The sequence below is a fragment of the Anopheles stephensi genome, chromosome 2 (genome assembly GCF_013141755.1).
Source record: "Anopheles stephensi strain Indian chromosome 2, UCI_ANSTEP_V1.0, whole genome shotgun sequence".
Classification (NCBI taxonomy): Eukaryota; Metazoa; Arthropoda; class Insecta; order Diptera; family Culicidae; genus Anopheles; species Anopheles stephensi.
The window spans coordinates 91,467,545-91,489,307 of NC_050202.1; the positions used below are offsets into that span (position 1 = coordinate 91,467,545).

The window sequence follows — 21,763 nt, forward strand, 5'->3', positions numbered from 1 at the left end:
CAGAAAGCTTGCAGAATCCATTCGCGACTCACGCGGTAGATCCACAGGTTTGACTTAATCGGCGTGTGACGACAAAAAAAAACCCCCATGTCAATCTCTCTAAGCACGATCATCCAGAACGAACACATGTGAGGTGGTCCGGTTCAGGTTCAAGCTGTTCCCTGGCGAGAACAAGAAGCAAAACAGAGAAGAGAAAAAAACTCATCCATCCACCCGCGAGCAAATTACACCGCCACTCCAACGCAGCGTCGAGAAGGGTGCTGCTGGCCCAGTGCTTAGAGGTCGCCAGTGCGATCATCTACACGCTAAGAATAGGGCAGAGCGCGAATAGAGGAGAGCAAAACCAGCGAAACCAGCGTCTTCCGTACAACAACAACCGTTAGTCGGTTGGGACGCACCACCCGAGCAGGAGGCCGAGTCGTCAGTCAGTCAGTCAGTCAGTCAGTAGAGCTCTGTCCGGTTCGTCCGCTCCGAAACGCGTTGTGTGCGCGAGACCGCGAGTGTGTGCTATTAGCCGTTCGGTGCAGCAAAATCCGTAGGTGTTCGAGTGCCTGCGAGTGTGTGACCTGTCCCTTCGTTCCCGGGTTCTACACACAGCTTCCCAGCGCGCTGGTTGCTGGGGGGACGAAGCAAAAAGCTCGAACGGCGGGTTCCCTGTCGGTGCGCTCGTTGAAGTCTTCTGTTTCTGCTGTTTCTGTTCAAAGCTTCCTGGCTCTCGCGAGCGCTCGTTCGCTCGCCCGAAAGAGCAGGAGAGCGAGACGGTGAGTGACGTGAGTGTCGCGAAGGCCGATCCGTTTAACGGAGCATGCCCGACGATCGTACGCCCGAGAGTAGATCAAACCGTGGACCGAAAACATATAGGCCGGAGCCGGTTCCCCACCGATCGACGGAGATCAGTTGAAGTTGCGAGGGTGGCCTGGAGGTGCGGCCGTGCCAGTGCAAGCCGAAGAAGAAAGGAAAGGCTAGAAGAAAACAAACCCGATCAGCCGACTACGACGACGACGTTGGTGATGGGGTTGCCTCCGCGAGCAACGGCTTCGGTTGTGATCTAAGAAATACTGTATTACTCGGTCAGTCGGTCTAGAGAGAGGTACCAATGTCGACACATAACGACGGTACGACGGTTTTCCTAGTCGCGCGAGTCGCGTTTTTGCCAGGGCGCGTATACGTGTGAGGTGCGTCGTTGTGGTCAGGCGAATTTGGGGTGCCGCGGGGCGGACGTTCTTTACCAACCGAAATACCGTCGAGTGCTAATTCGAAAGCGATCTCGTTAGAGACCATCGGTGCTAATTCGGTGCGCTGTGCAGTGTGTCAATGCTCAAATATGGGAAGCTGACCGATCGGCCGTCGTTTTTTTTTTTGCACTCTTCGCATCATCGCACCTTCCTAAAACAACGCCAGCACAGCCACAAGACAAAGAAGGTGACAGCTGACTCGGTCAGACTCCTCGGTGTCGGTCTTCAAATATTCAGGACAACAGGCTGCAGCATCATCAACAACAAAAAGTGCTAGTGAAAATCGGTCTCCTCACTTCCTTATCACCCTCGGATTAGGATCCCCGCTTGGCAAACAGGGTGAAGCAGTGTTGGGAAAGCGGAAGTCTGAAGCGAACAACAACAACAAAATTGGGATACGGCATGTGCAAAGGCACGAAGCTATGACAGCACGAAAAGCTGTCTGTGAGTGACACAGTGATGGCGCGGTGGTAGTGGAGCTTAACCGCAGCGAAAAAAGTGAATCAAACGCGACGAGAGCAAAAGGAAAATGAGAAAGATCGCGAGCACGAAGGAGCACGAGAGTGAAACGGCCAACGGCGAATGATAGATCGCCTGCTCGATAGACAACGCCAAAACGCCAACGTTGCTCGCGATCGTACCGTTCGCAAAGCCTCTCGGAAGCGTTAGCCTATGAATTGATTATCCTGGGGCGTGACGAATGCGCCAGTGTGTGCTTTCACTCAAATATTTTGTGCGCTCTTGTGCCACATTTGTGTGTCTGCATATGTGCGCGTGTACGTGTGTGTGTGTGCGAGTGTCTCTCTGTATGTGCGAATTGCGATTTGTTAAGTTTTTGCCTCCCTCCCCCCAGCAGCTTCATGTGTCAGTTACTACGGCGTGATGCGGTTTAGTTCCCGTGGCGTGGCGTGTCGCTTCGCATTTATCTGTTTTGTTTGATTTTGTGACGATTTCTGCCCAATCTGTGCTTCCACCGATTGCCGAAGGAAAAAATGTTTGACAAACGCACACGGTCGGCACGGTGCATCAGCCGGTGTCCCGCACGGGGAAGAAAGTGAAGTGACGTTACAGCAATCGCCGACTACCATTTGCGCTTCATGATTGTGATTATTAATTGGTGATATTTTGGAAACCTCCACACCTAGCGTTAAATAAGTGCGAAAACAACAGAGAGAAAGAGAGAGAGAGAGAGAGAGAGAGAGAGAGAGAGAAGCTATTTACCAGTAGCTTACGTGCGGATGACAATCGCTAATAAGGCATATCCCATTCTTTACTGATTTCACCATTTTTCCTTGCGGCAGATTCAAGTAAGTATTGTGCGTCCGATGAGGAAGAAAGCTTAAATTGATTGCTTTTGTAATGGAATGAACTTCAAACATGCAGGAACTTCGTGAAAATACACCAAGGTTTCCTTAACGTCTCCATTAAAACCCTGCGAAACTGCTTAGACGACTCGGGCGTAGAGTCCTCAGACTTCTTAACCTCACCTCAAAGACACTGTAATTAAGCGGCCACACTTAAGGCTCGAAGCGGAAGCTGTGCCCACCGAAGGTCAATCGAGTCTCCTACTCTCGCGGTGTCGATCATCCCGTGCGCGACAAAACAAAGAAAGTCAATTTCGGAGCTTTATTTTCGATTAACCTCCGCGTTAACCTTTCGCAAAGCTCATTTCGAAAAGAAACCAGATCTGACACCGAACTAGGCAGTCCAATCGGGCGTCCCTCAGCTTTCGTGGCGGATTAAAAGAAATGGAGCTCCCGATAGGAGGGCTCACAGCGCGCCAGCACGACCCTTGCACTCTCCATTCCTACTGGCCAATTAACTGGCCGCCCGCCCGGCAGCCCGGTCGCCCGCTAATACGCTTCTGAGCATTCGATGAAAATTCGATTGCCAAATTAAATGAATTTTCTAGCGGCACTCGCACACACTTGCGCCCTCAGTCATTATCGGGCCACGCTGATAGTGTTTTGTCGCGGATCGCCGGCACCTACCTTCCAATCTCGCGAACAACCACGCGCTTGGCCCCTCGATGACGGTCAGCAACTTCGAATAATGGATGTTATTATTCGAATGATTGTGGTTATTATTGTTCCCGACGTTCCCGTCCTGACGTATGGCCCGCCTTGCCACGGGGACAAAAGGCCAAAACTGTGCAACACTTCAGGGTCGAGGGCCTGCAGCCGAGGCAGGGCCGGAAAGCATCCAGGAACAAGGCCTCCAATGAGATTAGACTTGCCAATAGTTATCCAGAGTGACTGCCGACTGTGACTTTCTTTTAAGCTTTCTTTCCTCCACTTCGACGCGATCCTCTTATGCGTGCGACTCTCTTAGGTGTATGACTTGGGCTTTTTTTGTTTTGGTTTTCGGGCGATCACTTCGGGATTTTCGTCAGTCGCTTGTTTCGCCACGATTTGCCGGTCACTTTTTTGTTGCTGGAGATTATGTTGAACTTCGGCTAGAAAATATTGGTCATGACACGCTGCAGTTGCCTCCATACTTTTTAAGTCTTCAAGCCTCAAGTTGGACCTGGCCGGTTTCAGCTCGAACATTAACGCTACATGTTGTCTCGGTGATTCTATAAAACAATCAAAAAGTATATCCTCACGCAACACACTTTTTGCTTTGCTGAGCGATCCTGTTCGGCCGTGTAAAAATGTCGTTGAAAAGTCAAGGATACCCACACACACACACACACACGCAGACCGTGCTGACACATCCTTCAAGGCGAGCAACCCTCCACGCTGGAAGATGATGGTTTTCCTGCGCTGGAAGCTGTTCCCGCCAGGTTCTAGACCGAGCAAGGGTGCACGATGTCAATTGTAACCTATTTCTTCGTTAAGCGCAAGGCCACGCTGAAGTGTGATCGTGCCGAGAGATCACTAGAGCAGCGACTTCGCCACTCAGAACCCACATTTGCGTCGGGGAGAACTTAAAACGAAGAAGCAAAGCGGAACTAGTTCAACTAGTTCTTCAGCGATCTTGATCAGGAGATCAGGAGGTTGAAAGGGGAGCAGTCGCAAGCAGGCGGCGGTGGTGGTGTAGAGTCTTACATTGCGCTTATTTTTCCGAGCAGTTGCAAAGCCGGGTCGTACTGCTGCTATCGATTAATTTCACTGCTCTGTCTATCTGTCGGACGGCTTTCGCGGTTCCGGAGACCTTGAGCCTGAGAGCGCGAGACACATCGGCAAAGGTCTGGCACATCCGAGACCGTTCCCTACGGTAGCTGGATCTCGCTCGGCCGTTCGGTTCAAGGCCATAAACAACAACTTTATAACCCATTCACTCGGATTAGGTTGGTTTGGTTGTTTGGGGCTCTGCTCTGCTGCGCGCCGTGTCCGCTCCGGGGGCAACTTTTGCAAAGTCTCTCGAATCGCTTTCCGTCTGTAGCTCGAGAGCTCTTTCCATGCTCCCGGCGGCCATTTCCCGATAAACGAAGAGGCGTAAGATAAAAGCCCTTTGCTATTGCCTCGAACCCCGGGCACACTATCGGCAAATGAGCTGAAGTCCGCTCTTTGGACATTGAACATTTTTCCAGCTCACCCCTAGTAAGGCACCATTACCGAGCAGATTCTTTCCCAGGCGCGGAGCACGCAGAAACTCTATCAACTCCACCAACCATTTCACCCGCCAATAAAGCGTTTCTTTATTTTGTAATAAAATTTTCCACTTCCCGAGTTACCCGACACCCGACACTGACCTAGTTTCGCCAAAGTCACCCGGAATTTCGCAGGCAAGAATGTGGGTGTATGTGTGTGTGTCGTAGTGATGTGTGCGTTCGTTGGCTTCATTTTCCAAGCTCTTTAGACAACTGAACTCTTCGTGGCGGTATGATTTTGTGGCCGTGATACCGAACGGCAAACGAAAGACTTGCGAACAAGCGACGAACCCCCGGTTCGCATCAACAAATGCATTATGCTCGCATTATGACGCCGATCGTGCATTTGGCGGAATTGTTTGGCCCTTTCTGGCCTCGCTGAGACTTATTCTTCCCATACAAAAGGTAAACACCTTTCATCCGAAAAAAAAATCTGAAACATCATCCGGAAAATGTAGGTGGAGATTTGGTGGAGAACAAAACAGGGGCAAAAAAGCGCTCAAGCAAACCTATTTTTTCTTTTCTCGTACACGAAAGAGACGCATTCAGGGCGGTGGCGGGATGGAAACTGTATGAAAAGCGGCATCTAAATTCAATCCATCTCAATCCGCATGCATTTTCTCCCGCGTGCGTCCGTCTCGGCCCGGCCCGGCGTCACACATTCTTCGCGCCCCTATTATCTTCGCAGGGGAACCTTTTGAGCGACATAGATCGATGACGGCGCGATATTGGCTGGCTTTGAAAACGTGAAATTTAAGCCACGAATTCTTCAGCCTCAGACAGGGTAGACACGGCTCGACTCAGTGGTCGTCGTGCTCGTGTTCTTCGATGTTCGTACGATGATGAACTACTCACGGTTGGATGGCCGGTGGTGGTGATGGTGGTGCTGTTTATGATCTCAACACCGCTTAATTTCACCCAAATGAGTACCCTACAGGCTGGCTCTCGGAGGCCAGTCGCTTCGGACACCGAGGCACCCGGGTGGCAGGCGGACTCTTTTGTTTCACTTCTTCGTCACTTCCTTCCCATCAAGGCACACACACACACGAACCACACGAACACACTTCACCCCAGCTCGGAAAGCTTATCACGCGGACTTGATCTATTTCCTTCACCCGGTTGCTTCCACCTTCGTTCGTGAGCATCGTTCGACTGCATGCCAGCGTTTGCTGGCTCAAAACCACCAGGGAGGAGGCCCTTTTTCCAACCCATCCCACCCACGCAAGTCATCCCTTTTGCATCCCGGTTTTGTTGGGCTGGCTGGCTGGATAAGTACAAGCACCGGCAAGCAACAGCAGCAGTTGGCATGCAATTAAACTCGTGCACAGCGTCTCGAGTGTGCCTCATTCCAATCCTCATTTCCATTTTCATGGTTTTAGATCATCGAAAGCACCCAACATAAAAACGACCCACCCTCCCCGTCTCCCACAAGCCTCCCCGCCCCTCCTAGTCCACCCGAAGCGAACGAGATGAGAATGAGAAAGCCTGCAGCAGCAGCACCGGCAGCAGCACCGGCAGCAGCAGCAGCAACGATCGCCGGGGGTTGAAGAACGATCCGGGGAGGATGAAATTTACCTTGTCACGCTGGTAGAGACAGTGTCCCCTTGCAAGTGCCTTCAAATGGGCGTGTGTGTGTGTGTGTGTGCTTCAAAAAATCGGTCGGAAGCTTGAGGCTGGAAAAACCCTCATCCCAGCGTTGCATATTTTCACCTACTCTCCTGCTCCTCCAAGACGCCGAGTTCCGAGTGGAGAAAAGTCTCACGTACTTGGCGCAAATGGCTTAAGACAAAACAAAAAGTGCGTCGCCAAAATAACATGACGCCTCGGCGAACCGACGCACGACACAAACGCGCAGTTTCAGGTCACACGCGCGCGGTCAATTTATTTGAAACTAATTAAGATTCTTCACAAAAGCAGGCTTATCCACTACAGCAACAACATGTAAAAAAAGCACGACACATGAAACTCGAGCTTGGTCCTTTGCCGATACCCCGTTCCCGAATACCATTTGAAGCTGTGGGTGCTTTGGCCGGACAAAAAACCGATCCTACAACCGCACGACGATTTGAAACGCGAACGCTTCAGCTTGGTCCCTCCCAGCCTCAAACTAGTCAAACATGAAGCTAATGAATGACACACCAAAACAAAAAAAATCTACCTCCACACCGGGATAGGACTCCGGGAGGACTAAAGGAAGGGGAATTTGCAAGATTTGCAGCAACAAAAAAAGGTACAGCAACAACAACAGCCCCCCTTGAAGCCTAGATTAAGGAGACACGCGTACCGAAACCAGAACGATCGCCACGGATTGGCATTTGAACCAGAAAAACCTTGACCGGCCGGTCGCACTGTCTTAGTCGTCAGGTTAGCCGGATTGGGTGGGGTTAAGCCTCCCGGCACACACAAACGCACGCACACGCACACACGCACAACCGAAAAACCACGCCAGGGTGCGTCAAGGTTGGCCTTCTCTTAAAGCGCCCCCTAAAACGAATGTTTGTACAGCTTTTTTCGTCGGTTTCGTTTCGATTCATTTGATTGCAACTTTAAAATTTTAAAACTCTGTTTTATTTTGTGTGCGTTTTTCCTTCGGCTTTTTTTTGGTGCTTGTGTCATACAATAGACGTAGTTCAACTCGAGTCGGAGTCACCGCTTTTAGTGCTTTCATCCGGCCGGCTCGGGCAACAGCGGTCCGAGGGCAGCACGTGGGGCTGTAATTATTAATCATTGAAGGAGGAAGGAAGCATAACCCACGACCGATACGACTACGCCTCCGGTACCGACACACACACGGATGTCCTTGTGGTTTATTGCATTGTTGTGTCTGGTGTGATGTGGCTCAAATTGTCCAACAAGTCGGCTTGCTTCAGTGCGTCAGCCGAAACAGTTCGCGACACTTCTTCCTCGCTTCCGAACGACGACGACGACGACGACGGCGACGACAAATAGTGAAAGCCGCGGTCCGCGAGGCTGGGTCAAAGTCACCTCGTAATGAAACCTAACCAGCCAACAAACTGTGCTGAGAAAGAGGATCACGTGTGTGTGAGAGAGAGAGAGAGAGAGAGAGAAGACCGCGATAGCGCAGAAAACAACAACACGATCATTCGCACAGTGCAGCCACATTTCGCATGCGATCCCGTTAGACACTGGCGCATAGTTTGCATCATTCATTGCAACCCCCCGCCCGTCTCACCCCCTTCACATTACCCCCCCCCCCCCCATAACCACAACCCGATCGGGCGATTTGCGGCGATGAAAGCGAAAATATAATAGAACGCGCTCCACACGCTCGTCCTAACCGGTTGCCACCCAATGACTCTGTGGCTGCGCTTGTGTGTGTGTCTGGAAGAAAATGCGGCCTGACAAGAAAATCCGCTTCGTTCCTATCCGCGTACTATCAAGCGGGAAACATCCCAAACATCTCGCGCCCCGTGCCGTTTGTCCAGTTTTTGTATCCGAAAGAGTGACTTTTGACCTCGTTTGAGGATGTGGTTGATAGGGAGAGCGGTGGATTAAGGAATGGGGGAGAGGAGAAATTGGGAAAATGCTTAACCTACTTCCTCTGCGTACGCACCATTCACATAGAAAAGGATTGTCGCAAATTCCTTCCGCGAGGAGAGACGCATTTCTATTTACCTTCTCCGTCCTAATCCTAAGATCAAGACCCTTTGCGCTACTAAAACGCTTCTAATAGAGACGCCTTAGAGTGATTAACTTAAACACATACATTTACAGCTAATCGTAAACCAATGTAAACCATCCCATAATCATACCTTTTTGCCACTTTTTTGGTAGCCGCACGCATTCCATTCCACTCGAGAGGATGAAGACACAGCCGATTTTTCCGGCAAAACAAGCCAACCAACCAGTCCGGTTCCAGTCCACTAAGTGCGATGCGATCCAGCTAGCATTAGTGCATTTGGGGCGGGGAGGGGGGGGCGTGTATTATGTGCCGTAAGTCTTATGCGCCTTTATGCTGCTACACCTTTCCCCAATTTCGTTATTTAGATGAGGCTATTTCGGTGTGCGGTATAACAGTAGCAGCTAATTATTATTCATACATTCCGGCGAATCAAATGGTCGGCTTAGGCCTCCATGAAGGGAATCACCTGGTTTTTTGCTGCGTTGCGTAGCTTAGTTTGGCTGAAGTTTGCCAAAAAAAAACCTTCGCCCAAAGGGAAAACAATTTAAATTATCTAATAGCTTTCCATTGATTGTGTGTTTTGATGAATTGATGCGTCAAAAGAATTTGATGTGTGATTTAAAATCAGCGACTAAAAGGCGATCACCAAAGAATTTAAATTTAACTTTTGCTATCAGATGTCGCCATTAGTCTAGTGCACGAATGTTGCTTTAAGTTATTTTATGAAGCGATATTATTTAAGACCAGCTTAGGGTCAAGGTCTTGTGGTGCTGGACGATTTGACAAGCACCTCTCAATTCGATACACTCGACTTGACATTTGAACGAAAAGATTCAGTTTTTGTGAAGGTCACACTGACCAAAGGGATTTTGTCACTGGTAAGCGTCAACACATTAGAGAATTGAAGCGGACATTAGATCTCATTCGTATACTGCCCTGTTTCAGTATTAGCCCTCATTAACACGAGAGCCTTCTCCTAACGACAAAGCTTCTTGTTCAGGAGCTTTTCCTTTAGTAGTAATTCTGGGTTTCCCTCGTGTTCTGGAAGGCATATCTTGCGACGGAATTAAGTCATGTGAAGCAGAAATGCTAGACCATGTCTTCCAGAGATTCAAGAGCAAAAGATGATGTAGAGTAGGAAGAGTACTTCGTTATCGATACAATTACAAAATGGAAGTAACAGGCGTCCAATGATTAAAAGAAGCAATCCCTAAACACCGTAATGCTACAAAGATGTCTTCGGTCGGGTTCTAAAAATTTATTCCTAAAAATTAAAAAAAGTCCTAGCTACTTTTTTCTAGGCCTTGAGAGGTCTTGACCTGCCTTTACTGGCTTCTCTTGACTTACTTTTACCCATAGCAGGATAGTACTGCGTATGGAGAGGCGGTCCAATCGGGATTTGATAGCAGACCTCGCGTCGAATAACCCCGCCAGTCTTACAGGAGGACTTATATTTTCTCTCTCTCTCTCTCTCTCTCTTTTTTGCCAAACGATCTCGTTGGTCATGCCAGCCATTTTTCGCTTGCTAGACTTAATTATATCACGCAGTTGGATAGTCAGTCTCCACTCCGGAGGAAGGGTTCGGATGGGATTTGAACTTCGGTTCTGCCGTATGCAGACCAACGCGGTTGTCGCCTCTTCTACCGGGCCGCCCCCCTAGGACTCATACTAAATTATTTGCATTTTATGACAACTGAGCTATCAGCTGAGAAATTCTGTATCATGACCCAAATCCAAGAGCCAAACACATCAACACTTAAAAACCGGATAAAAATTGGTTAAACTCACATTGAATATACACTTGTCCGTCTTCAAATAAACATCACCAATTTATGGACACTTTCTACTCCATTTTCCGGTACAATCGCAACCCTTTTCTCTCCCATAATTGAACCATCCCCAATTTCCGATCCTTCCATCAATGTGTTCTGACTCTTTGGCTCTGACCCCCAAAGTCCGCAATCACACACACACACACACACCAACAAAACCAGCGCGTTTATCTTTAAAACGTCAGTTCTCAATTGGTGTCACTTTGCCAAAATCTACGGTACCATTACGTTTCGCGTCATATCCCGCGCTCAACTCAACCCAGAAAAGCTAATTTACAGTACCCACCGTCATCATCACCGCGAGCCTAATTTTCCGAAACCGATTAGCATCTTCTTCCCCCGTGATAGCGGTATTTGCAACGAAAAACGACACCTGCTGTCACCTGCTGGCGGACCGGGCGGCCCCCAATTCGGATAAGGTGAAATAAAATCCCGGACACAATTATGCGGATGGGTTAACGAAAACTTTTCATATAATTGTCGTGAGAGTGCGGCGCACAATCTGCGCGCGAAATCACCCAAAAAAGCTGTCGCGCACGATGGCTCTCTGTGTGTGATGAGAAAGCTTTCTCGGAGCATCATTTTATTGTAAAGTTCTTTTTTTTCTTGTGGACGGTTATTGTTGCTCCTCATAAGATGATTGGCTGTTTGGTGGTGCACAAAACGGCGATGCTGGAGACGCTTAATTTTACATAAACATTAAAGCAATTGGCGCGCAGTTCGGGTTTATACGTCTTCCAGGCCGGGCAGCGATGCGAAAGTGAAGCCTCGTGGATGCTTTTAAGAATCTCCAACTACCCGGCACTGAATTAGCTGTGGCCAAAATCAACTGATGGCTCGATGGCTCGGTCACAAGAGGTTGGTGTGGTGTGTGGTTGTTTTTGCGACCAGGAATCCTTCTTAGGCGCTCATAAAAGGGAGATTTGCGTGGATAATCTCTTCAATCCCGAGCACGTTAATTTCCACCCATTCCTTCGGTCTGTTTAATTTACCCCAAAAAACCAGCCCCATGGTGTGGTTGCTCGGCTTTTATCATTACTACACATTCGTACTTATCCTTATCGTGCAATGCACTCAGCCGCGACCGATTCGTTAACGTCCTTGCAACGCCACGCAACGAGCCACACGCCCGCTGCGACGGTTTTTGTGTGCTCGAAAAATGCACATTTCATCGGCCCGGTCTGATGCGTCCGTGTTTCTTCAAAAAAGTGCAACACCACCGCAAAAGTCAGTCGCCCGACGCCCGAGCTTTAAGCCCCGGCCAGGTTTGACAGTAATGACCAGTAAACATTACCATTTTATTCTCGCCCGTCAAAATTAATCTCTGCATCTCTTTCGGCGGAACGACGACGGGCACGCCAGAGGCCCAGTTCCAGTGCACAAATCCCAAATCCCGGTGCCATCAATGTGCGATCGTCAAATTCATTAAGCTCGCCCTGGCTGCCCAGACGCGCCCGAAAAAACGAAACCCTGGAACCTGGAACCAGGAGGGGGGGGGGGATTTGTCATTCAAAGCTTAACGAAGTGACAAGATCAGCCGGCCCGTGTTGAAGGCGCATCTTCGAGGGCAGGGGTGATGCGATCGATCGATCGGCGAGGAGGGCAATCAGCAAATGTTCAGCTAACCCATTGCGATGCTTTCAGCGCGTTTGCGCAATCGAATTTTGGGCCATGGACTCGAATTTCGGGACTCTCCGATGCCCGTGGATTCAAAAAATATCTGAATGCTTTGGAGCTTATAATTGGAGCAGCATGAGGGAGCCGGGATTAATTCCATATAATTTAATTAGAGCCTAAGAAATGTCTTTCTGGTCGGATGGAAGAAAAACAACATTTAATATAGACATCTCGTTACCGAATGAGTTCTCCGTTGCTTTCTCCACTTGTAACCGCACAAGTTTAATTGAACCCCGGTGACGGTCGGTTCTTACGTGAGCTCTCCTCAAGTGAACATCAAGATGTCACAACTTTAACCATTTAAACACACCCAAACGGAACGGAATGCCTCCGACGTCCCGAGCCGACCCGAGCACGTTAATTCCCGCATTTGAATGTCACGTGTCAGCCGACAGCCGATTGACGACATTTACCGGCGGCTGACCCGGGCAGTGCTACCTTATGCTACCGTTGCCATTACCCGGGTCTTCTTCGCCGCTGCGCGAGAGCACAGACCTTTGCCACGTCAGTGGAGGACACCGGCGGGCCGCTTCAAATGAAAGTAATCATTGTTTTACGATCAATAATTGCTCCTCAGCACAGCACGGGAGGGACCATCGAAAATGGCCTGTCCCGACGGGGACAACGAAGAAAGCTGGCCTTTTGTGGTAGACGGAGGAGCAAAAAACTACTAATAAACAATCGTAAACACCATCAAGTGGACGGGCTAGATGACATCTAACAAATGATGTGTAAATTATCATCGTATAAAACATTTATTACCCGCCAACTAACGGCGAAGACTCTTGAGGACAGATGGGCAGACAGACAGGCCCAGCACCGGGTGGACATCGTGCTCGATGTGCTCGAGTGCCGTTAAACTTGTCTCCCTTCTCTCTCTCTCTCTCTCTCTCTCTCTCTCTCTCTCTCTCTCTCTCTCGGTTGTGGCAAACACCTCTATAGTCTATGTCCCGCGTGTGTATGTACTAATCTGTGTCCATTTGTTTTCTCTCGTTTGCTTCCCTGTCTGTAGTCTGCAGAATATGCTAACGGATCCGAAAATGAGGTCCACACTCGGTCTGATGGGCAACGATGAAATTGCCATCAAGCGAGAACTGATCGACCCACTGGAAGCTACCGTCCACAGTAACCACCACCACCACCACCCCAACCTTCACCACCACCATCATCATCATCCGTCGCTGGAGGAGCGACTCGGAGGTCCGGGAAGTTGTCCACCGGCGCGTCCGGGAGCTCTCCTGTATCCCGCCCCGGCCCCACAGAACAAACAACCGCTGCAAGGATTCGATCAGGTAGGTTCCCCCAGCGCGAACTGGACAAGATCGCGAAAATAAGATCCTACCCTGCTTAACTTCACACCTTCGGCCGGCAACTGCAACTCCTTAACTTGTTGTTGCGTGCCAGACCAGACACCCAAGCTACACTAACTGCCGCCCGACATGATCGTTTTGCGTGGGCCAACACCATTGCCCGAGAGTGAACTGCCACCGGAACGCAGGAGCCCTATATTTCTGCGGACACACAACATAAAGCAGCCATGATTTATCGGCAATTGCAGAAGTGACGGCTTTATGGACGCCAAGTAGCGTGAAGTTTTGTGTGTGTGTGTGTGTTTGTGTGTCTGTATCGGATGGGGAGATCATATTAATTTATCTTCCCTTTTAGTACCTACCACTAGCAGATGTGTTCCTCGGCTGCTGTCTCTAATTGCATTTTTTCTTCGGCTTTTTTTCTAGATCTGGGGTCCTTCACGATCGGATATGACCCAACGGCTGCACACGGCCGTCGGTGGGATGAGCCATTACTGGCCACCGTACGACAGCCAACCCGCATGTCCCACTCCAACGACCCCCGGCGAATCGCCCCAAGATGGTCCGACCGGTCCCGATGGGCAGATCTACACGCTTACCGTGCTCCACGAATCGCCCGAACACGGCATCGTCTGGTCGGACTCGAACGCACTCGATTCTCCGGTGCCACTTGCTCCGGACATTAGCGAACCGAACGCACCGTACGAACCGACGGTCGATTGCTTCAACTTTGACGCCACCAACTACGATCTGGCCGATTACTACGCCGCCAAGCCTTCAGTACAATCGCACCAACAGCAGGGCAACGTTCCATTGATGGATTCATCCACCTCCTCGGCCGGAGGGGGCCATCTCACCCAACCCCCAACCAGTGCCCTCAACCTCCACAGCACGGTGGAAGGGCTGCTCAACGAGATACAGCTTTCGAGCTTCGGTGATCGAAGCGCCCTTGTGCCGGGGTCGGACATTGCTCTTCAAACATCCGGCCACAGTCTCTACAGCGAGCCCTCTTCGTACCTGTACGATGGATTCTCCGTAACCGATAGTTCCTCCGCAACGCACCACCAACAGCGAGCCATGCTTCCATCGCTTTCCGAGTCATCCACTACGCTCACATCTCCGGCCAACGCGCACCTCCCCCACGAAGGCAAGCTGGACACGAACAACAACAACAGCAGTAGCTGTCCACTCGCAGAACTCAACCCGCTGCCATCGAATCCGCTCAACAACGGACCAAGTTCGAGCAGTAGTTCGAGCAGCAGTTCGAGCAGTAGCAGCTCGAGCAGTGATTCAACGGCAGCAGGAGGTGGTAACGGTGGCGGTGGTGGCGGCGGTGGTGGAGGACAGAAGCGGGGCCGCTCACTCCACTACTGCTCGATCTGCTCGAAAGCGTTCAAGGACAAATACTCGGTCAATGTGCACGTGCGTGTGCATACGGGCGAGAAGCCATTCTCCTGCTATCTGTGTGGGAAAAGCTTCCGGCAGAAGGCCCATCTCGAGAAGCACTACCAGACGCACCTGCATCAGAAGAATCTCACCAAGCGGCCGAAGCCGATCAAGGTGAAGCAAGAGCAGCAATCGCAGCAGCAACAGATGCATCAGCAGCAGCAACTACAACAACACCAGACGCTGGAACAGCATCTTCAGCAGGATGCCGACGCAGGATTAATGCTGAGCCCGGTGCAAGTGATAGGAAACTGCTGAGTCCTCGGACAAAGTTAGGCAATTGTCGCATACGCTAGATAAGTACGCTCCGTAAGTGCGAATGTAAAAAAGATGTTTTAAGCTAGCCACTAAGCGTCGCACCGGTGCGATCGTAGCGCCGCAGCACTAGGACAGCTACCCGAGGCGCAGGACCGAGCAGACGAACCTATACGTAAATGTTTTCATTATTATTTATTGCCACGAACATTGAAACGATTCCGATCCCGAAACGTGATTGTGTAAGGAGGATCTCCCCACAGCCCTTGCCTCCCACCCTGCCTTCCTTCCCTGCAGCCATCCGAAAGTCCTTCGGGCGGGGCACCCGTTTAACCGGCACGCATTATCACTCAATTTCTCAATTGGTTCTAGAAACGCAAATTTCATCGTTTCGCCGTCCCCCGCAGCGATCGGCATTCGCATTCCGGCGTGTCTGGTCTGCACGCGCGTCCGTCCCCCGTCCGTCCATTCCGTCCATTCCGTCTGTCTGTGTGGATATATTGTATTTATGTAGTTATCTATAATTGATGGTGCGGATGATTACACAGATTCGATTCGATCGATTCGCGGATGGCGAATTCTCGGTTCCGTTGCGATTTCCCTTTGCAAAGCGATCATTAAGCATTGTATTGTAGGTTCCTCTGTTCGCGTCGTTGTTGTGGTGTTTTCTGCTTCTGTTTGTCCCAGTCTCTCTGCTGCCTACTCTACTGCCTCGTCCTACAATGTCACGATTTGTTTGCACTGACGGTGGAAATGACATGCCGTGCCGCGGGGTCCCGCTTCGGGGGCCTGCTAATGGCAGGTCCTGAGCCTGGGTGAGCAAGTTCTTCATGTGCTTCAGGTGCACTTCAAGGATTCAGACTCCGTCCGGCTCTTAATTATGTACTCTTTGACCTCTCATCGTTTTTTCTTTCGCCGGCATGGCTCTAAATCGAATGCACTTATGCACATTTCCGCAATTTGCAGGTGCCAATCGACATTGTAACGCACACAACTTTTATACTCGTGGATAACCGTTTATTGGCTCATGCAATCGATCGTTTACAGCTCGGTGGACGAACGAGACCGTCGACGATCGAACACGGGAAACAGAAAATGTGGATTGGCTCGCTCGCTTTCCAGCTCCACGTGGGACAGTCGCAGCTCCGGGCCTACCAAAGGATCACAGGATCGTCCTACAATACAACCACGTGAATGTCTCTTCCAATGCGATTTTCCTCATCGTCCAATCTTACCTCTCAGTGGTAGCTTGAAGCACTCTTTCAGCTGTTTAGCCGAACAGCGTGGCGTGTCCTGCACAACCGTCTCGTTGAACTTGGAAAAATCGATTTCGTACCCCTCGATATCGGAATTGTACACCAACACCTGCTCGAACCGTTGACCCCAAAGAATTTCCGTATTGACGTAGCTCGTCCTCGCTTGCGTTGTTTGTCCGGTCGATTCCACAGTTCCCTCGAGCACCACCACAATTTCAAATCGCTCAAGCAAGACATCTTCCGCCGAGTATCCGTACAGCGGCGACCTTTCATCGATCCGGTGCACTACGATCTGAGGCCACAGGAAAAACACATCCGAAGAGCAATCGTCCGAGCTTAGCTCCAGCTCGGTACGGTACTGTGGCAGCACTTCCCGCTCGTTCGTCACCTTCGGACGGATCAGCTGAGCACGGACGTTGGCACCGATAATGTGACTCTTGCGCATATCACCAATCCGAAACATTAGACACAGCTCACCGTCCCTTAGTGAGATGACGGCATTTTTCGAGAACAGAAGCGTCTGAGCGCGTCGCTTGGAGCGTGTCATTTTGGCAAAAACGATTCCGGCTAGAAACGCTTGCACCAGCACACCGTGCACGGACTGAAGCGTCATAACGAAAACCGCTTCCGGACATTCCTCTTCCATTGCACGCGATCCGTATCCGATGGTGTGTTGTGTTTCGAGCGAAAACAGGAAGCAGGATGTGAAGGAGTAAATGTTCGTAATGCACGGTTTCCAGCCGTTGTCCTCTGTGAACGGATAATTCTTTAGTGCGAATGAGATGTTTCGGTCACAACTTTACCTTGAAACGGTGGCAAATGGAGCTCCTCCAAGTCTCCGTGAGTGTAGGAAATTAACCAATACAGGCCGGCAAATGTGATCCACGATCCAACGAATCCAAGCGCAAACACGAGCAATGTCCAACGCCACTGTGCATCAACCAGGGTGGTGAAGATGTCTTCAGAATAACGAACATCGAAAATTTGAATTAAACGGAATAGAAGGAAAAATAACGTGTAGCATGCGATTGCATACTTTTAGGCGCATAATTGTAACGCTTCACCAGAAAGCGGTGTAACGTCGATGGAAGAACAGGTTGAACTGTGAAACATACCCTGCAGAAAGCGTAGCCGTTGATGGGGAGCCTTCGTGGCACTCACATTACAGTATCCATTCTTGAAAACTGCTCGCTTCCGCAGTTTCTTGTAACCGGGTCGATAAAACGGTGAACCAGGTCTGGAAAGAAAAGCCGTTACATCGTGTTAATGCTTCACTCGGTAATCAACAATCTCCTTACCTTCTTCCTGATGATCGTATCGAATCGAACCGAAATGGTGAACGAGGAGAACTACTCAAATCTGGAGTTAAGACCGATGGGCTGTACTTATCAGAACCTGCCGACCGTTGGACGCGATTGTCAGTCGTAAGCAACGCACCTCCAGACTCGACATCATCCGGCAATCGGAGCTTCGGTAGATCACGCATAATATCCACTGTGTCTTTTAGCACCACCCGATACAGACTAACCCTTCCGAGCTCGAAAAACCAAAGCAAAGATCCGTTTCACGCCGTCAGAGACCCACGTGCATTGGATTAGCGTTGTTTGATGAAGCTTCATCTTCTCAAGGTGTGGACGATAACGCATCTCCATGATCATGACTGTGCTAGAAACTTTTCAATCAACATCTACTGATAAGCAACCCGTGCGATTTCTCGCCATTCAACGATCTCAGCTGCACTACAAACACAGCTTCTTCCAATGATAAATAGAAGAGTAGATTTATTTTCTCTCTCATTCTCTCCTCTCTCTCTCTCTCTCGTTCTCTTTTTCTTGCCTGTACCGGCCTACTGCCATCAAGCTAGGACGAGATTGTTTACTTCTAAACACTACTAAACCTTTAACGTAAGTACAAACACACGCACACTCCTGCCCGGGCAAAGAAAGACCAGCACGTACCGTAAAACCAGATCTTTGCAACACACCAACACCAGTCAGCCAGATCCAATCGGCATCATCCGCCTCCACCGGATGTTCGTCGTTCGTTGACGCTTTTCACCGTCACACTGTTGACGATCGGATCATCATCCGACACTCGTCGCACACTGCTCGAATCGTCTTCGGTCGGCGTTAGCTGCAGCCGGGGATTCGGTGGCCGATCGAACAGATTCCACAGATTGGTCTGGAGGGCGACGTACGACTTTTTCCGCCTCGGAACGCCCTGTATCGTGAGATAGCGTGTCGGATAGAGATGATCCGTGCCGACGCCGCCAGTGCCGCCGACATCTGCCAAGTTGTACTGGCTGAGCGTGTTGACCAGCGTGCTGTAGTGGTCTTTCCAGCGACGCTCGAGTTGCGTCTTGGTGGACATGTTGTCACCAGCATCTGAACGGAAAACACGAGCGGATTAGTGCGGTCCGGGAAGAACTGCGTGATTGGACCATCGATCCTGCAGATGGATGTGTTGCCGAATGGATGTGTTGCCCATGTGGTGCTCTCTTTGCCTGGATGAAAGAGTGTCCGACGGGTCTGTACATTGGACGGATTCGTGATAGATGTGAGGACGGACGGACACACAGACATGAAAGTACATTCCCCTCTTTCGAGAAGGAGACACTATGGCGATGAGGAAGTTTAGTGAGCATTGACTCCACAGCGATGTGTCCCCCGTGAGTAGCAGATATTTACAGCTACGACGCTCTACAGCGAGACGCAATCGGTAATGGGACAATCCTTACCGGTCGGAGGGCGATAGTCATCCTGTGCCCGGTAGAACTCGGCCAGCTCGCGAGCCGAGCAGAGCGGCGTATCTACCTGCAGCGTCGAATCGAACTTACTGTAATTGATCTCATACCCTTGCTGTTCCTTGTTGTAGCATACGACCGGCTCGAACCGATGTCCCCACAAGATCTCCGTGTTGACGTAGCTCGATCGGGCCTGTGTCGATTGCCCGGTCGACTCTACCGTACCCTCCAGGATGACGACGATCTCGAACCGCTCTCGCAGCATATCGGACGCGGACAAATTGTACAGCGCCGAGTTCTTATCGATCCGATGCACCACAATCTGGGGCCAGATGAAGAACAGCTCCGACGAGCTACCGTCCGACCCGACGTCCAGCTCATGCTGATACTGGGCCATCGTTTCGCCCTCGCGCGTCGTCTTCGTTCTTATCAGCTGCGCCCTCACAGACGCACCGATAATGTGGCTCTTGCGCATATCCCCCACGCGGAACATCAGGCACAGCTCACCATCGCGCTGGCAAACGACGGCATTTTTCGAAAACAGCAACGTTTGGCTGCGCTGCTTCGGCCGCGTCATCTTCGCAAACACGATGCCCACCATGAACGCCTGGATCATGAGGCCGTAGATCGATTGGAAGCACATCACGAAGATCGCTTCCGGACACTCTTCCGTCGTCGTGCGCACACCGTACCCGATCGTGTGCTGCGTCTCGATCGAGAACAGGAACGCCGAAGTGAAGGAGTAGATGTTGTACACGCACGGTATCCATCCGATTTCAGCTACCGGGAGAAGAGAAACCGCTCGTTATAAAACACGTGTCGCGAGTGATAGCAGCTCGCCAAGCCACTTACATTGGTTATCGGGCAGATGCAACTCCTCAAGGTCACCGTGCGTGTACGAAATCAGCCACCAGATGACGGCGAAGAACAGCCACGAACCAACGAAGCTGAACGCAAACACGAGCAACGTCCAGCGCCACTGAGCATCGACCAGCGTGGTGAAAATGTCTGCAAATAGAGTCATCCTGTCCATCAACACACACACACACTTCCCCTTCATCACTTCGCAAGCTTACCCTGCAAAAAGCGCAAATGTTGCCTCGGAGGACGGGACAGCACAACGTTACAGTCTCCATTTTTCAAGATGGCTCGCTTCCGATATTTACGATTCACTCCCGGCCGTAGCACACGGTTTCTGAAACGAGCGAACAGTCCACCATTGGCAGCACGTGTTAATTAAGTTCTGGCGTGGCGGTTCCGGTTGACGGGACGGAGTTGGCAAGTTGGGAAAAATGTACGTGCTAGAGTTCCTTCTCGTCGTATCGATCGGTATACTTTCGGCCGCTGGTTCCATGCTGGAACGCCCCTTTGAGGCTTCTTCCTGCAAACACAGCAAACAAAATACTGGCTCCGACAAGCTCGCGACCTGCGCGAGGTGTGCCGCTATCGTGGTTTGGTGAGTAATCGATAAGAAACCTTTCGATAAGATTGGCAAAAGACGCTGCACGTCTGAGGAGTCGTGTGGCGTCACATTAGATGGGTAAAAAGCCTTCCGAAAGTGAGTGCGCCAAAGCCAGCTCCGCTCAACATCAATTCGAGCAGATTTCGAGCAGTTTGAATTGTCGCTAGAATTCACCTCCGATGTCCAGGTCGGTAACGATACCACACTAATCGCACTAATTGGCGCTAATCGATCCCAGAGGCTACCGGTGAAGACTCTGCAGATCGTGAATCGCGGCTCCGGAAAGCATTCCAATCATGCTGATGATGATGCATTCTTATCATGCGGTGCTACTTCACCCGATGCAGATAACAACAACCGCCATAGTGACGATGGTCATCCCCGACGGACGAGTCCGATAAACGATTAATCAACCGAACGGCTACTCGGTGGTCTAAAGGGTAGCCTGCTTCAAGCACACCGGACACCGAGCCAAAGTCTTGGCGAACTGTAAATTGACACATTTCTTATCACCTTGCCGGTTGAGTGGTGTGACAGGCGCGCAAACATACGAACGTTTTGTGCAACTCTTCTAACTCCTTCACAGCAGCAAGACGCTCCAATTGCGACCCATTAAGGAGCTGTAGATTAGACCACCTGCCACTCGCTAGAGGACTTCCATTAACTTGCAACTCAAAGCTACATGAACCGGAAGTTTCGTACAACTTCCCGTCCCTAAGACACTTACTTCATGGGATAGCACACCAGCGGAGTGTTGGGAGTCACTGGAGTGATGGGCGATGAGTAGCCATACTGCTCTCCGTATCCTCCCGGCGTTTGAGGTGGGTCAAAAGGTCCCAGCTTCAGCATCGACCGCTCCAACTGCTGCTGCTGCTGCTGCTGTTGCTGGTCTGCGTCAAAGTTCATCTTTTCCCTTGGGAGTTTTCCGGTAGCTCCACTAAAGATCACCTGCTAATGACCCTGTTCACTGTTTTTCGCTGCGCATCAGCAACACGCTACACGCTGTACCATCTCCTATCACTCACAACACGTCGTCGTGGTCGTCGTCAGCGGAGATGCTACCCGGACCGACCGATGAACGATACTGAACGCGGTGGTGATCGTCCAAACCCATCACCGACAATCGGCGACCGCGAAAAGTGGCTCCCATTGTTACTGGATGATTTACGATTCGCGCCAGGCCGGGAATGGGCGGACGGGACGGACTCTTTTCGATGGGGCGCCAACCACGCGCGACCACCTGAGGCTTTTCTCACCTTTGCCTCACCCGGGCCGGGGTTGTTTGTCATCTCGTGCGGTGGTCGGCTCT

The 21,763-nt window shown here is 50.7% G+C and overlaps 3 protein-coding genes across 12 annotated transcripts in view; 1 reads left to right on the forward strand and 2 right to left on the reverse strand.

Moving 5' to 3' along the window:
- LOC118507127 (sal-like protein 3) overlaps positions 1-15,255 on the forward strand; it is a 186,539-nt gene extending 171,284 nt beyond the window's left edge. For 6 of the 9 annotated variants that reach the window (XM_036045145.1, XM_036045141.1, XM_036045143.1 and 3 more), the window contains 2 exons: positions 12,995-13,274; positions 13,719-15,255. In XM_036045145.1, coding sequence (XP_035901038.1) covers positions 13,005-13,274; positions 13,719-14,996 — 1,548 coding nt within the window. In that variant the 5' untranslated portion in view covers positions 12,995-13,004 and the 3' untranslated portion in view covers positions 14,997-15,255. Of the gene's footprint in view, positions 1-783; positions 2,543-12,994; positions 13,275-13,718 lie in introns of those variants that run through there. The other 3 variants (XM_036045144.1, XM_036045139.1, XM_036045140.1) reach the window with 3 other exon arrangements.
- Positions 15,256-15,988: 733 nt separating this feature from the next.
- On the reverse strand, positions 15,989-17,872 carry LOC118507133 (G protein-activated inward rectifier potassium channel 3-like). The gene is made up of 5 exons (XM_036045162.1): positions 17,548-17,872; positions 17,365-17,486; positions 17,053-17,208; positions 16,229-16,999; positions 15,989-16,168 (listed from the first exon to the last, which is right to left on the reverse strand). The coding sequence occupies exons 1-5, from the start codon at positions 17,733-17,735 to the stop codon at positions 16,035-16,037; spliced, it is 1,371 nt and encodes a 456-aa protein (XP_035901055.1). The 5' UTR covers positions 17,736-17,872; the 3' UTR covers positions 15,989-16,034.
- Positions 17,873-18,001: 129 nt separating this feature from the next.
- LOC118507129 (G protein-activated inward rectifier potassium channel 3-like) lies at positions 18,002-21,565 on the reverse strand. 2 transcript variants are annotated; one of them, XM_036045146.1, is made up of 5 exons: positions 21,182-21,565; positions 20,069-20,187; positions 19,845-20,000; positions 18,987-19,772; positions 18,002-18,633 (listed from the first exon to the last, which is right to left on the reverse strand). In XM_036045146.1, exons 1-5 carry the CDS (start codon positions 21,358-21,360, stop codon positions 18,263-18,265), a joined length of 1,611 nt encoding a protein of 536 aa, XP_035901039.1. In that variant the 5' UTR covers positions 21,361-21,565; the 3' UTR covers positions 18,002-18,262. The 2 variants fall into 2 exon arrangements, with proteins under 2 accessions (XP_035901039.1, XP_035901040.1); XM_036045147.1 differs by lacking the exon at positions 21,182-21,565 and adding an exon at positions 20,291-20,421.
- Positions 21,566-21,763: the final 198 nt, after the last annotated feature.

What these genes read in the sequence shown, in the direction of transcription:
- LOC118507133 (XM_036045162.1), bottom strand. Translation starts at nt 17,735, where the DNA reads ATGCGTGATCTACCGAAGCTCCGATTGCCGGATGATGTCGAGTCTGGA. An exon ending in ATACGATCATCAGGAAGAAG is followed by an intron (nt 17,487 to 17,547) that starts GTAAGGAGATTG and finishes TTTTCTTTCCAG; the next exon opens with ACCTGGTTCACCGTTTTATC. An exon ending in CCATTTGCCACCGTTTCAAG is followed by an intron (nt 17,000 to 17,052) that starts GTAAAGTTGTGA and finishes ATCCGTTCACAG; the next exon opens with AGGACAACGGCTGGAAACCG.
- LOC118507129 (XM_036045146.1), bottom strand. Translation starts at nt 21,360, where the DNA reads ATGAACTTTGACGCAGACCAGCAACAGCAGCAGCAGCAGCAGCAGTTG. An exon ending in GCATCTGCCCGATAACCAAT is followed by an intron (nt 19,773 to 19,844) that starts GTAAGTGGCTTG and finishes TTCTCCCGGTAG; the next exon opens with CTGAAATCGGATGGATACCG. An exon ending in TGACTATCGCCCTCCGACCG is followed by an intron (nt 18,634 to 18,986) that starts GTAAGGATTGTC and finishes TTTTCCGTTCAG; the next exon opens with ATGCTGGTGACAACATGTCC.